This window comes from Trichoplusia ni, chromosome 13 (assembly GCF_003590095.1).
Source record: "Trichoplusia ni isolate ovarian cell line Hi5 chromosome 13, tn1, whole genome shotgun sequence".
NCBI classification, from domain to species: Eukaryota; Metazoa; Arthropoda; class Insecta; order Lepidoptera; family Noctuidae; genus Trichoplusia; species Trichoplusia ni.
The window spans coordinates 7,501,358-7,517,325 of NC_039490.1; the positions used below are offsets into that span (position 1 = coordinate 7,501,358).

Sequence of the window (15,968 nt, forward strand, 5' to 3'; positions counted from 1 at the left end):
TGTATCATGATCGGTGCAAACCATTCAGTTGACGAAGGACAAGATTATTGGAATATCATGTTTGGTGATTGAGCATTCAACGCATCAGGGCTGTGTGCCAAGGAGTTTCGAATGGGAATATTTATATTTTACATTCAGATAGGGACAAACTGATGGAAAATATTGGAAAAGTGGGAAATCATAACGGGGTAACAAGGATCAGACTTAATCAGAAAGTGAAAATCTCACAAGATGTCAAAAGACACCAGACGGGATGGAACGAAGTTTCGATTAATTTGAGATGAAATTGTTGTATGTCTTTTTTAGTTTTTTTTTAGTTAGTTAAACGTCAGTTCAATCAGATAACTGGCTTGCTTTTTATAAGAGAGAAAGAGAGACAGACAGAGAAACACGCGCACGCCGCATGGCTTACAACTATAGCCAAAATACGTTATAGCTTTTGGTCTTAATTTTCCGTCTAGCCCCATTTTGCAACGCGCTATAAGAAACTCCGTTCCAATATATACATTAAAACATCCACGTGTTGTATGTTTTTGTGTTATAAAACATTTTAAGTTTAATTATTCTTTCAACTTAAAAGCACCCGAATGACAAGGTGTTTTAATAAATTTCTGATATTGTACGTCAGCCTAATAATTCGAAACTTTTAGGAAGACATTTAGGATTTTGACTTGTAAACGAGTTATTAATGTATTATAATTAGGCATAATATTAATTTGAAGCATTAACTTATTCTCAGATAATATAAAAAAATAAAAGGTTTTGGGTAAATGGATTTTCAAATTATTTAAATATTCTGAACTGGACTTAACGAATTGTTGAAATATGCAAAATAATGTTTTTAAAAAAACTTGTAGGACCACTAAGAAACAAGGCTCAAAAATATGGTAAGGAGGATCCCTGTCGTACAATCAGGTTCGGAAAACTAAAGCCTCCATCGTCAGAATCTAATACATCCAAAGACATATCTATAAATCCCCAGATCCCTTAACTTAGCTCTTATTCTCTTTCCATGAGTTAAAATGAAATAATGTAGTTGACCTATTTCTCTCGAACTTTCTTTTCCATTTTCTTTACAAAGTAATACTTGGAACTTATCGTGCGGACGTGTAAGCAACGCTGGCTAGCACCCATAAATAATGCTATCGTAGTTTTCGCGTGTGCCTGCAGTTAAGCGGGACTAATAATCCGTGTAATAGTAGTAGATACGTTATCGTTACAACCAAGAAATAAAACATTTCTTGATAAAACCTACGAAACTGTAAAGCAATACTTGAAAGCTATAGTTTTTGTGGGTTTTGAAACTTCGATAGATCGAAGAGAATTGATTGAATTGATCGCATGACATCACAGTTGGTTTTTTTTTTCTTTTCCGAATTAGCGATCCGCAACAAAGTCTGACCTAAAAAGATTCGCGAAAGTTATAATGACGGAAAGAAAACTCACGAACTGGGTCTCGTTTTAGGATCATTAAGTTGACATCCCTACGTACCATCCATCATAATTCGGACGGATCTCGATACAAGTCTAAAATCTCTGTTTTCTCTTTGTGAGATAAGTTCCGACCGATCTTAGAGGGTCTCCGGCCTTCAACAAGACAATAGTCGAGGGAAAACTATACCCGATGCAATAGATGTATGACAATAGGTATACAAAGTGCAGCGGCGCGTTCTAGTTTAATCAAATGATTTCCGAACACAATGCCACGTTGATGGCGTGCATTCACGTCTATAGGGAATGTCGTGGCCAGAAGGCTGGTTATAATGTGATACCATATGCGGTGGAGGTTGTTTTAATTATACAGAGGAAATTGAATGGAAGGTGACGGTCATGAGTTTATGTATTGCAATTAAATTTTGGTTGTAACTGATTTGGATCTTGTTGTATTTTCGGTAGGAAGGGAAGGAAAGAATTGCCTTCAATGTAAATAGGAGCAAGTCTTTTAAACAAATTTGATACCAGTTCATGTCATCAAAATATTAGCCAAAAGCCTAAATAATTTTTCTAACCCCTGATCCTCATTGAAAAATCGTTCTCATCTCGCCAACATACCTTGAAAATACCACATGTTTCAATACCAGATTTCAATTTATTTTTGTAAGCATAATATATGAAACGAAATGCAGAACATTTGACGAACAAACATTTAAATGTTTTATTGACGTTGATTCTTATGCTAACGAAGCACATGACATGTCTCGAGTTCGTCTCAATCAGATAGCTGGAGTCAACTGAATGAATCAGATTTCTTTGTATTTCAAACATTTATTAGTTGTCCAGAGCTCATGATGAACAATTAACTTAATTGAGAAAATGGAAATGCACTGAGTGTTCTCGGAGAGTAATGGACTCGGAGAAAGTAAGTCTGCTGCCATAAAATACAGCATAAAGACGGCTCGTTAATAGCCTATTAGAGGCCTAACACAGGTGAAGTGACACTTCGGAGTTTTATCTAAGAGTTTACTCAGCTGTTAAGAGTGGGTGGGGGAGTGGACAGCGACAGGCGAGCGGATGGCGATAGCCAGGGAAAATTTTCCAGGAACAAAATCTCCGCCAAGTACGAGTCGAACTCTTGCACGAACGATTTGATTCAGCACCATTATCCCGACAAAACCGGCAAAATAACACGTCCTTTTTATGGGAGCCGTTTAAATATTAACTTAATGGAACTCAAAAAAGAGAGGAACAGTGCTGCAAACAAAAGCATTGGCAAATACTTAATGTAGACGAAAATTGTTGTAACTTAAATATTACAATGTTGCATCTTATACAACAATCATAGTATTAATAATAATAATTGAGCAATTAAAACTTCAATAAACCTACCTTACCTACTGACATTTTAGCAGACTTGAGCCAAAAAAACCGTCTGCAGAACAGTCATATTTATGTTAAAATATTCATACGGAAATATTCGCGCATTTAAAATGAAACAGGTAGGCAATTCCTATTATGCTGTATTATATAATCCTGTATAAATTGCTCCATTTAATATTGCCTAGTCTGTAATGCAAAGTAATTGCTTATAAGTACGCTTTCACATAAGGAGTTTATTTTTCAGGAAGATCAAATTTTTGCTACTTTTTTCTTTCGAAGTCAATTTTGATTTACAAATTATGTGTTCGCGCATTTCTTGTATTGCATCCGGCACCGGTGACCGAAGAAATACATTTAATAACATCGGTCACCTGTGACCGATAATCCATATAGTATCTGTTTTCTCACTTCTTTCGTCGTTAAACATCCCGAATAACAATAAAACCAGCATTACAGCTGTTTATCTATCGTCCATGTGTCTTATATGACCGTAAAACGTAGTTAGTTTTCAATAACACATGGAATGTACAGTGAACTGCGGTGATATCATCGCTAACTTTGTTATCATTTATTTATGTCGTTTTACAAATGTATACAGGTAAATCACTAAGCACTTATGTACTAATTTTTAATTGTTATAAAAACCAATCAAGTACCAAAACTACAAGCAAAACAATATTTATCCAAATTCAAAAAGATCCAAACATGCTAGTCTTAGGTCCGTATTACAGAAGGCTACTCAAGTTCAGTTTGATCTTAAATCACCTGAACATAGTTTAAATATTGAATCTGCACTTGAGGGTAATTCTTATTTCAGAACATTATTCAAACTTCACTCAGCTGAATCGAGATTCAAATCGCGTCTCAAGCAGAGAATATGTCTTGTCTATGAATCAGACTGTCTTCGTTTACAAATTTATCTTTCCCGAAATTCTGGTTCAACATACGCAAAATAAGAATTTAGTTTCAAACCGAATTAATAATTATATTGTGATTTAAAGACGATTAAGCTTTCTAACTGTAGGTTTTATTTAAAAATCTTAAATAAATTATTGTTAAATAACGTTGCGTAACGTTAACGTTTAATAAATATCGTTAAATAAATTATCGTAATAATCAAACTTTTCAAAAATATCCATTATTTCTATTACAACACAATTATTTGCTTAACTCAAAGGGAAATCTCTGCTCAAGCGCGGTGTCGACCACACTTGAGTATTCACAGATCAAATCTGTACTTAAGTAGTAATCTAGAACTGAGTAATGATTTAGAATAAGATCTACACTCAGCTGAACTATGATCACCGAATCTATGCTTGAGGAGCGTTCTAAAATGAAATCTCAACTCAAATCTAGTTTTAAACAGAGATTAGGACTTGAGTAGCCTTCTGTAATACGGACCTTAGATAATCGTTAGAGGAAAACCGCTCCGTTATTTTCCTAGTTATTAGTTACATTTATTCATAAAACCACAAATATTAATTAAATTATATTTATCATTAGTTCATTGAATTATATTCAGTGTAACATATTCATTAATTACTTACACATTTAGCTATTTAATATCGCTTATATTTCTTGAATGATTTTTAATTTAATTTTAGTTTTAATTTTAATCTAATAATAACACTAGGTAAGTGTCCCTGCATACGCGTTTAAAAAGGACCGAATCTTTTCTCAAAAAATTATCACGTCAAAGAAAAGCGATACAGTGGTTATTAAAACCTACATAGTGCGCAAACAGACTTAATTTCACTTGTACTTCCGTACACAGACCAAAACCTACGTACAATAGCTATGTACTATAATAAGCAAGTAACAACATATGGCACAGTCATATTCGTATTGTTTCAAACAAACCGGTAAACCAGGATTCCCTATAAGGTTGTGAAGGTAACCGCGTATAAACTGAAACATCCTCCTTGAATAAACAAAGTAGCTTCTGATGAAAGTAAACTAAGGAACTTAAACCTTGTGTCACGGGGTGTTAAAAACATACAAATCACATGCACAAAGACACCCAGACTCAGAACAAGTATTCGTGGATCACACAAATGCTTGTCTTTCATGCAAAAACAACTGAACGGATTTAGACGAAACTTGGTACATAGACACAAAGACAGTTTATAACCAGGATTAACAAATACGTAACACATACATAAATTTTTATCCCGAATTCCCAAATCCCGAGTTATATTACTATGATTTTATCGAAATCAATAAATGAAATCTAAAAAGCAAATTTGAGTCGCAAGAAAATAGGTAATAAAACTGTAGAAGATTTTGCTTCATTAGAAAAAGTGTTGTGAAGTATTAGGAGATCACGTACATCGCATTAACAAGAATTGAGGCTCAAGAATGGATATATGTATATTAATCTGTATCCTATAGACGAAAAGCCGCGAGCGAAATAACAAAATGATAATAATAAATATAGTACCTGTCATCAATATCCAGTAACGTGTAATCAGTCCATTCAGTTTTATTACACAGAGACACTAAACGTCGATAAACACTTTGGATCTTATGAACCAATTCTAACACAAAATTAGACTCTACTGGATCTAAATCCAGATCCGCACTGCACTCTTTCTCACCCATAATTTAAACTAGCAACTATTGAAATAATTTTGGATAAGTATAAAATCAAAATGATTAAGGTTAACGTGGACAACCGAAATATAAATCGCAGTGAAAATAATAAACAATATATCGTAGAAGGATAATTCAACTATCTCAGGAAATGTAGGAAGTCAGTACAATCTTATCGGGATAACCTTAAAACAATATTATTATCTGTGTAAGTATATGTAACAGTGTCCTCGAATCAATATCAATGTTATCGATAGCTGTACCCGCGACTTTGTCCAAGTGGAAAAAGTAGCCAAGTTACTCCTTATTAAATTAGCTACCTGCCGAAAGAAAGTCTCGTCAAAATCTGTCCAGCTATATCGGAGCTAATCTCTGATAAAGCTGGACAGATTTCTGCAAGCAGACAGAGTAGCAAACAAACTAAAATTAATAACATTTTACTTTTTATGTATACATACATACTTTGTTACATATATTCATATGCATGAAGTAAAAACGATTACTTCAATATTACAGACAGACACTCCAATTTTATGTATAGATCGATAAATTTAAATCAGTACGAAGTGTAATGCCTTGCGAAATGTCAGCTTATCATGAACAATTACCTAATTCGACAAGGACACGAGGCTAGTCGTTGGAAAAACAACGTGTAATACAGAAAGAAGGGTTTATTATCAACATATTATTTCCGCAAGGTTTTCATTCACCAGATGAATTCGTTTTTGTAGGCGTTGCGGTTTCGATCCCCGCGTAGGACAAGCATTTATGTGAGCTTTTCCTGAGTCTGAATTTTTCCTTTAGGTATTTGATTCGATTATTTGTGAACTATACGCGACACAAGGATTTAATCCTTAGGGAGGGCGCAGCTTTCTTTTATGAAAAAAAGGCAGGCTTTAAAAATGAAATAGTGTTTTTGATACTAAACAAAGTCTTGTCCATCCTTACACGAGGGTTTTTGAACTGCATCGAAGTTATTCCGCGACCCATTTACATGCGTTGACAGTCTGCCAGAAGACCTGGTTTGATTTCGATTAGTCACGATTGGTCCTCCGTTCGCTCACCTGCGCTTATGTCATTAATATTACACGTGGAAACATGTTTGTTTGTATGGAAGACCTAGGCGAAGGTAATAAAAAAGAAACTAGACGATCGAACTGGACACACGTGATAAAGAAAAGAGAGGATAGTTCAGGATTAATATTATATGATGATGAGCATCGCTTTTTCTGATGCAAGGGAAGAGCGTACCACTTTGTTAATTTGTGCTGATAAGAATTAAGTGTATCGTTCCACCTTTACCAGAGCGCGACAAGTCTGTGAGGACTTCGGCAAAAACATACCATAATGACATTATGGCAATCTAGACCTATCAAAATTATTTAAAATGACGCACAAATTTTCTTCCAAAAAGTTGTATCTTTACATTGGATAAAACATTACTGTTTTGTAAGGTGTAATTTGCCGCCTTGTTTTTGACGCGTTTTGCTTTGACAAATCTATACAGACAACCTAGTAAAAGGTTTTAACCGTTACACCGGGTTTCACCGGACCATGTTCAAGGCCCATGTCTTCCACGTCTGTCCATATGCCCTCACCTGTCTGTCGGCCGCATGTCGGAGGCATCGTCCTCCATGGACTCGTCCACGACCTCCACCTCCAGCTGCACGGGCGGCGGGGAACTCATGTCCCTCGATTCACCTGTCTATCACCAATCGCCAAGACCCTGCAATAGAATAAACAACTGAACAATGTGTTAGGAACTTGTTAGGTCTAGTGCTCTACTGTATTAAGTGTAAGCAAAACTGTAACAACGTTTTCAATACCGGCAATTTCGTCAAAATATATCCTAAGCTTAAATCCTCGTCAAAACGTATCCTGATCATCCATTACTTGTAATAGGAGTGATCGCTTCTCATAACGACTTAGGTAGAGTAAGACATTCGATGTACCAACACATAATTAAAAACTAGTATTACTAAAACCAAATACAATTATTAGTTGAATAAACAATTTTAAAAATGAACACGTAGAGGAGCTCGTGGCTAAGCTATAACCGCATAAGTGATTCGATCATAGGTTAAGCTATGCTTGACGCGGTTGGTCCGTAGATGGGTGACCATCTTTGTCATAACGAGTTCCTCCGTGTTTCGGAAGGCACGTTAAATTGTGGGTCCCGGCTGTTATTCCTACATCTTTGACAGTCGTTACAGGTAGTCAGAAGCTTGAAAAAGTCTGACAGCCAGTCTAACCAAGGGGTATCGTGTTGCCCAGGAAACTGGGTTAAGGAGGTCAGATAGGCAGTCGCTCCTTGTAAAACACTGGTACTTAGCTGAAATCGGTTGGACTGGTAGCCGACCCCAACATAGTTGGGAAAAGGCTAGGCCAATGATGAATGAACACGTAGCGGAAAAGATTTGTGCGTATGACGTCTTCCGGGCATGAAAGGCATCACTTGGAAGTAATTTAGTAATAGAATTACAAATACTTTATGTCAGATTTACTTACATTATTAAAAGTACCAGCCAATGACCCCGAATGCCTATACAGTAGCGAAATAAACAGCTACGATTTTGAAATGCTTTGGAAAATATTTCCAGTATTTTTATTTAATTACGATATTTTTCTCATTTATGAAAGTTCTAAAATTCTATATCTTTGGTAATAACTTTTAGGACTGAAAACAAATTGCAGAGCCCTAGTAAATTTCATGAAAGAGCTTCGTGTAGTTAATGGAGAGGCTTAATGGATCCGCGGTGGGCTACAGCTACACAGCTACCGTAAACACTCTTCACTTCCATATAATTATTATTTAAACTTTGGTACTGAGTACGCTAGCTTAATGCGTGTATTTTAATGAGATTTTCCATGTCAGCATCGAATTCAAGATTCCCTCTACAAAATGACGATATTTAAATGCAAAAAAAACATTAATTCAGTACACTTTTCGACCTAAATACATGGTATGATTAACAGACACTCATACACTTTAAATCGTGTAAAATATTAGTATTATTAGCACATACCAGACTCATTCTCATTCTATCTCAATTTCGCAAATAGCTTTGATGCCGATGAACGCATTAATTTATTTTTATACTACTTCTGTCTGTGGATTCGTCTGTATTACATTTATTTTATATTAGATTTAAAAAATTAATGAAATTAATTTATGATGGAAAGGACTTCAAATTTAAATTAAAAAAAGATGACTTTGTAAAAAATGAGATATCATATCTTTGATAGTTTCCCCGAGTTTTCCTGCTAAAGATCTATTACTCCTTCACCTTTTTCAATGCGAAAGAAATTCCAGGGTATAAAAGACTAAACCGCTGTCGGGATGATTCAAGATAGTCTATGGGAGTGTTCCCATTTGATCCCAGTCGGTCAGGGAAACCACTTTGGTTGCTGTTCCACTCATATGGTCCCATTTTCCCAAAGCAAGTTCATAAGGACTTCCACCAGGTCACAAAAATGGGTATCAATGTTTTCCATTTTAGAAAAGCTGATGAAAAGAAATGAAATAATTATTCTGCAAATAGGATAATCACTTATCATAATCACTTTAATATGTCATTTTTAAGCTAGTCGACATTTCTTTTCATTTTTAGCTGGCTACCCCCTGGGAAGAAACGTCGAAACAAACTCAGGAGTCATCGCCTCTTTTATGATGTCACTCAAGGTCTCGTATTGCACGGTAAATACGAATTGACAGTCATGAATTGAAATACTAGCTTTAAATAAACCATTCATTGTAAGCGGGCAACACATAAATTGCATTTTTGATGCCGTGCCATTGACGAATAGGAAACTGTCTTGATACACGTAAGAGTCGTTCAGTGATATCCCCGGATATAACGATAACCTTGATATTTTTTTATATAAGGGTTATTAGGGCAAAATTTGTATAATACGACTGTTTACGGAATTACAATCTTTAATTAGGTATTTAATTCTCATACCGACTTTATAACTCAGAAGGATAAAATAGCGACAAAAACGCAAGGAATTTGGAATTTGAACATACTATTTCCCGAGTGTGTGTGTGTGTGACTTTTCACTGTCTAACTAGATTGATAGGAAACCAAAATTTCAATAAACAAATGAAATCACACAGTATTTTGATTTAATTTTCCTACCAAACTTTAAACAAATTAAATATCAATTAATACCAAATACAAAGACTTGTATTAATGATATATATTTGTAACAGCATTCAGTCCTGCCTGCCTTTTAAGTTTATACACCTAAATGTATAATCATATATAAATATAAATATACATGTCATGAGAACAAATTCGTTCACCCTGATATCATTTTCCACTACTGCTCAAGTCACCAATAGGTCACTTGCGGCAAAGTACAGTCAATGACCTTGAACAAAACATTTCAAGTAGAACATGAACAGCTGAATCATTATCACGATGACGAAACAAATGTATTGATCTGTATTTATTTCAAATGTTACAGCTATATGACTTTTAAGCGAAGTATGTACCTGCCACAGTTTGCCACTAATGCGGCTGTTAACGCATAATTAATGTTTGTCACTGGTTTTTGTTCCAATAAACGATTTTTGATTTTTGATTTTTTGATTTTGAATCATTGTATTTTTAAAACATATAATTCACATGTACAAAGCTACTTTAAGTATCTTTATATAACATATATTTAAGTAGGTGTGTCCGAGTGTGTCCAATAATGTTACCAATGGATATGATGCATGTGTCATTTCAGGGCGTCAGGAAACTCCTTGTCAAATTTCATCAAAATTGGTAAAGTCATTTGAGGGTTATAGTAATAAACATACATAAATCTGGTACTAAAGATTCTTAATGAAAAAACATATCTGTACACTATCCCTTAATATAGAAACAACCATATTCACCATTCCAATACTTTAAGTTTTATCATTTGCATAGTAATACATCTCTGTTGCATCTTTTAAAGCAATAAAATATGTACAGGTGTAAATGTAATCAGTATTAAATTAAACATAAAATGAAAAATAGCTCCTTAAAATTTTATTAGTCATTTTATGAGACATTAAGTCTTTGTAACCAATAAAGATTAAGATTTCCTATTTCTATTTTTAGCTTTTTAAAATTTATTTCTTGTAATGTAAATAAATTTCCTACCTGAATAGACATAAAGATAATTTTTCATCGCTTCATTCCTAAGACTTATTTCAAATTAACATATAGGCCATTATAGGTTGTTTTCCAGGCAACTTGAAAATGTTACATGGATGACACTAGCTTCACCAATCTAAAAACAAAAGTGGCCTGAGTCCATGTGGCCCAAGACAGAATCATCAAAGAATTTGGGGGAGGCTTGTGCCGGTAGCCGACCCCAACATAGTTGGGAAAAGGCTAGGCCAATGATGAATGACATAGTTTAACATTGTCAATGAGGTTGCATCATAATTATATAACTCATTAACCAGGAGATATAGTATGATGGAACATATTGTTTAAATAATTACCTACACTATTATTATGCTATACTAATGCCACCACACAAGTTATGCAGTTTGACTGACAGCATTACCACCAAGGCTTATAACAATGTATCTTTTCTATAACTGCAATTGCCTTAATTGGAGCTGGAATCAGCTCTACCCGACAGATTTTTGATTGTATGCAGCAAAAAAAATATAGTTTAAGGTATCACCAATTAAATCTTGTTTTTTTTAGTATAAGTAAAAATAACAGCAATACCCTGGCGATAAGTGTAAAAAAAATAATAGTTTGCCAAACTGCTCAGGCTGAGATATTTATTTTAAATTTGTATATCACAATACAGACTGCAAGACTTTTCTTTAAACAACTGTTAACATTTTTTTTTCAATGGTTTATTATTTTGATTCAGATTTAAATCTCCAATTTATTAATATTTGTATAAAAGTTTGATAATGTAAAGGGATGCTTTTTTTTAAAGCTGCTAAGTTCTGATAAGTCTAATCAAATGCTTAATGGTAGATTATCTACTGCATGTCATTATATAAGTGGTGATAACATGAGATTAGATATACAAATTATTGCATGTTAGCATGGCTTGCTGTAACACATTAAGATAGAAGCATGGTTTGGTAACCCACACATTTATATCAAAGTCAGTCAAATTGCAACACATTATTACATACTTAACATTATTATTTAATTTATACACATGATCTTTTATTGAAGTTAATAGATCTGGTATGATAAGTATTGGATGAATTATTTTAATCAATAGTAATAATACTAATACTTCACAAATTATGCTAATTTTGTGCCTGTGGATATACAAGATCTCTAATTCTTGTCTATAGACCAGATGCATAGATAACCTGTTAAAAAAGGTATTCTCATCAGGATAACCCAAAAGAATTCAAAGTTATACATGTAAATATTTTTACTTCGATAACTTTGCTCTTCTTATTTTCTTCATTTTGAAAATACACAATTGAATGCAGTTTTAACCCTTCTGCATGCATGTTAGAATAATTGTTCTTAACTAAATACTGTATTTTTAATCAAGTCTGTCGATATACGCTGCGATAAGCTACCCTCACAGCTGTAGTTCTTATAAGACCAGTCTCACCAGCCACCCGGACACAGCATTTTACAGCAGACACGAGGTTCACACACTACCACGGTTTTAACGCATTAACAAATCACATTTAACAATACCAACCATTGTCTGCTAGGTTTTCCGTAAATATTTATATTAGTACGCATGGAACAATGGAAAATGCGCAGATTTGCACAATCACTGATCGGCCGGATAAAATTAAAAATTACGGTCTCGTATGTTTAGGAATAACAGCCGATAATACGATACCACGTTACAGACCAACTCATTATGCACACTACAGTCTCAAGCCACAACAAAAGAAAATAATCCTTACCTTCACTTTCTCAAAATGTGTATAATCACGCAACTGTCACAGTCAAGTATTCACTAGGAAACGCACAATAACACACCATCTGTGCAAAATTCAACACTAACAATAGTTCACAAATGCACTTTCATCACAAAATTTTCACGGGAGAAAAATTTCATGACCATTGGCACCAATCCACGAAAATTTTTGACATTTCATCACAGTCCGATGAATACACATCGGTGAATTTACGAAACAAAACGAACTATGGTATATTGCACGAATTAATCACTTTTTAGTGAATTTATATTTAATAAATTACTAGGTATGGATTAGAAAATATGATTGAACCTTTTTCTAAACAATAAAAATAAAAATATGCAAATCTATCGACGGATGCCCGACCGACGGACGGAACGAACGATCCGATTGGCCTAGTGACGCAACCGATTAATCGATTGAGTATAGAATACCGGTTGTTGTAGCCGGTTAATTTAAAACTAACCAAAAAGTGAATAAATAATTGAGTAATTATAAGTTTCTATCGTAGTTTTTAATTTCTTTAATAATGCGCACATGGTACTTTTGATTAATTTCACTTTCTTTTTGTTTCGTTGCTTAATGTATTGCCATACTTTACCGAATGTTTTTCTTCAAACAACCATGTAATATGGAACCAACATAATATGTAGTAGTTCATAGTACTCTGACGAAAATTAAGCTGATTGGCTAATATTTTAATGTGTTTAATTTTATTTCAAAGAGAAAATACTTTACAACATTAAATATTTTATTAAAATCTTTTTACACAACAATCTAATTGTAAATAGCTACTACTTAAAAATATTATTATTAAAAAGAAAAAAAAATCTAAGATTTAGGGGGTGTAGAGAAGCCGAGTGGCGGGAACTTATTCAGCAGGTCCACCATTGATGAGGGATAAAACGCCATAAATTTAAATCGATCGCCCATCTTCGCTGGTTCAACAAGCATATCATAAGCCATTTTAATCTTTTCTTTGTCTGTCTCAGATTTAGCATTATCCATGAGAACCTAGAAAAAGAAAAAGAACTAAATTATTGTTGTACAATAGTATTACACATTGGTTGTGACATTAAAAACAGATTTATTTTTTGGAAAGAAAAAAATTAACACTGCGTCATTGCTAAACGATAGGGAAAAGGAAAAAGTTGATTTTGGGACTGAACGAATTATTTTAACGATCTTTATCAAACGCAATACAAAAATGAAGTTTATCCAGAAAACATTTTATTTTCTTTTAAAAGTACCTGTGGTATTTATACGCGTTTGTAGAGTTGCTCATAGCAGAAGTTTTTGCCCTGCCATATTTTACCATTTCATCCCAGAATTCTGCCTACTTTATTTGTATTTTGCAACGAAAATCCAAGTTTATGACCTCACCTTTAGCCTACTTTCGGCTTGGCACCTTTCGAGGAAGTCCTTCTGTTTGACTGGTCCCATGACTAGAGCAAAATTCTCGCTGGAGGATGTTTTAGCAGCTGCAACCCTTAACTGGGAGAAGTCCACATCTGCGGTCAGGTCACAATGTCCAGGGTTCTCTAGAGGATCAACTACTTTGTGTTTATGGAAAGCCTAGAAAACAAAAGATTAATTATTTATCTCTTTATTCAGAGCCATTAGCCAATTTGTTCTGTGTAGTGCAGCCAGTGCCGCACTTCCTGCTTATTGTATATGGTATTTAATGAACATGATTTGGTACTCACTGTGCCTATACACAGTGCATTCCATGACAGTGACTTATATAAACTACTAGAAAGGACACTACTCCTTTATTTACAATTAGTTAATTAGGTATATTCAAAACCTTCAAAGCAGACTTGAAATGTATTAGGAAGGATTATTCTACTATTCAACAGATTTTAATCCCAAAGCCATTTAAGTTTCAACTTTTTAGTTGCAGTTATTCTATATTCTATATATGACTTACCCTGAATGTATCGCCTTTCTCTCCTTCATGACCATAATCAGCTATAAGAGCAATCCCTCCATGTTCGTCAACCCTGTGAGCTAACTGCCTTGCTATCCCCAGACTCCGAGCACTGATCTCCAACTCTGTTCTATCACCAGAGTCGAGTGGTGGACGGATCAACAACTTGACGGACTTAGTCTCTTCCGCTGATATTCTGTAGTATAATTTTCCTTGACCGTCCAGATCTATTAAGAGTTCTCGCCAGCCATTTTCTGTTTTCTGAAAAATGGTATTAAGTTGTAACCTTGACATATTTAGCATGTGAATTGTGAAAAGTAGGGTAGGACTCAAAAACTATAAGTACCCATTGTCTAGGAAATTAAACGTTATTTACTAAATAATTCACACAAAGAAAATAAATTCCTCTTCAACCTGAGAATCACCAGCAAAAGTACATGTATATAACTAAATCACTTACTTCAAACTTATGTATTGGTAGTACATCAAAGAATTCATGAGCAATGTACCATGAGAATTTGTTGGGCACTTTCTTCAGATCATTGTACCAGTAGACCTTAATACCACTTACGGTTTCACCCTGAAATTAATGAGATATATATATCATTAGCCAATGATAAAAAGGGGGATTTTGCCAAACAGTGAGACAGATTATACCCATAAAAAAATATTTATGGTTGGTGCAAAATGTTTCTGCCTTCTATATTATGTTCCAATTGTAACATTATCATTCATAGATCTTTCATTCTATAAAAAAAAAGTATAGCAGTAATAAACTATACATCCAACAATTTCTAACAAACAGTCAGTTACATATTACTGTATATTTAAGTACTTATTTACATATTATTTCATAGTATTACCTCATAGTTATGGGGCAGCTCTATATCCACCTCTCTATGTGATATACATAATTTGTTAGCCTGCACTGTTTGCATGGTAGATGAGATCTCAACCAGATGCAAGCTAATATCAGCAGGTTCAAATCCTAGACGACTGATGACCTGCAATCAATATTAAAACCAAATATCTTATAAATTTATAAATAAACTTAAGGAATTTGTAGATAAATCCTAGATGATATAAAAAACAACTAGTGGTCAAAGATTTACCCTCAAAATATCCAACAATAAGGTTCCTTTCCCAGGACCTAGTTCAACGATCTGTAGCGGCTTGCCTGTGCCCATTTTTTGGGTCTCTGCATAAAACCATACACCCAAAATCTCACCAAATAATTGACTGATTTCAGGTGATGTTATGAAGTCCCCTGCTTCACCAATCACATCTTTTTTCATGTAATACCCTTCAGTTGGATTTGTTGCAACGATGTGCATGTATTCAGCCACAGTAATAGGCCCATTGAGCCTTATTTTTTCTCTAATTATCTCCATTAGACTAGGAGCCGAACCCGGAGTAGGCATTTTCAAAGTTTTTGGATCTGGACGTTTAACCACTTTATAAGAATACCTCCTGCATATTGTTTGAGGTATTAGTGAATTATTAAACAGTTTAAATATATGACGAGTATTCATTTTTATATATCTAAGTGATTTATTGATATTCACCAACTTTTAGGTTAAATTTGTTTTGACTTTTGTGTTTTCGGCTCTTTGACATTATTACAGCTGATCGAAATTCAAAATCGGAATTCTGCATCGGTAAAACATACTTGGCAAACTTTTGACGAAAATTGATAATTTTTATAACAATTATATTTTCTCA

At 34.2% G+C, this 15,968-nt stretch overlaps 2 protein-coding genes across 2 annotated transcripts in view; both read right to left on the reverse strand.

The window, feature by feature from the left end:
- The window catches only part of LOC113500132 (E3 ubiquitin-protein ligase UBR1), a 44,637-nt gene extending 31,922 nt beyond the window's left edge, over positions 1-12,715 (reverse strand). The window contains 2 exon segments of the mRNA XM_026880816.1: positions 7,008-7,135; positions 12,302-12,715. Of these exon segments, the coding sequence (XP_026736617.1) occupies positions 7,008-7,096 (89 nt within the window). The 5' untranslated portion in view covers positions 7,097-7,135; positions 12,302-12,715.
- Positions 12,716-13,046: 331 nt separating this feature from the next.
- On the reverse strand, positions 13,047-15,853 carry LOC113500135 (protein arginine methyltransferase NDUFAF7 homolog, mitochondrial). Its single transcript, XM_026880818.1, has 6 exons — positions 15,359-15,853; positions 15,110-15,250; positions 14,707-14,826; positions 14,247-14,507; positions 13,700-13,891; positions 13,047-13,330 (listed from the first exon to the last, which is right to left on the reverse strand). Exons 1-6 carry the CDS (start codon positions 15,776-15,778, stop codon positions 13,148-13,150), a joined length of 1,317 nt encoding a protein of 438 aa, XP_026736619.1. The 5' UTR covers positions 15,779-15,853; the 3' UTR covers positions 13,047-13,147.
- Positions 15,854-15,968: the final 115 nt, after the last annotated feature.

Bases quoted from the DNA above. Each gene is read 5' to 3' on its own strand.
- LOC113500135 (XM_026880818.1), bottom strand. From the start codon at position 15,778: ATGAATACTCGTCATATATTTAAACTGTTTAATAATTCACTAATACCT. The intron at 15,251-15,358 runs GTAAATCTTTGA...TATTGATTGCAG, and splicing joins TATTGTTGGATATTTTGAGG to GTCATCAGTCGTCTAGGATT. The intron at 14,827-15,109 runs GTAATACTATGA...CATTAATTTCAG, and splicing joins AGCTGCCCCATAACTATGAG to GGTGAAACCGTAAGTGGTAT.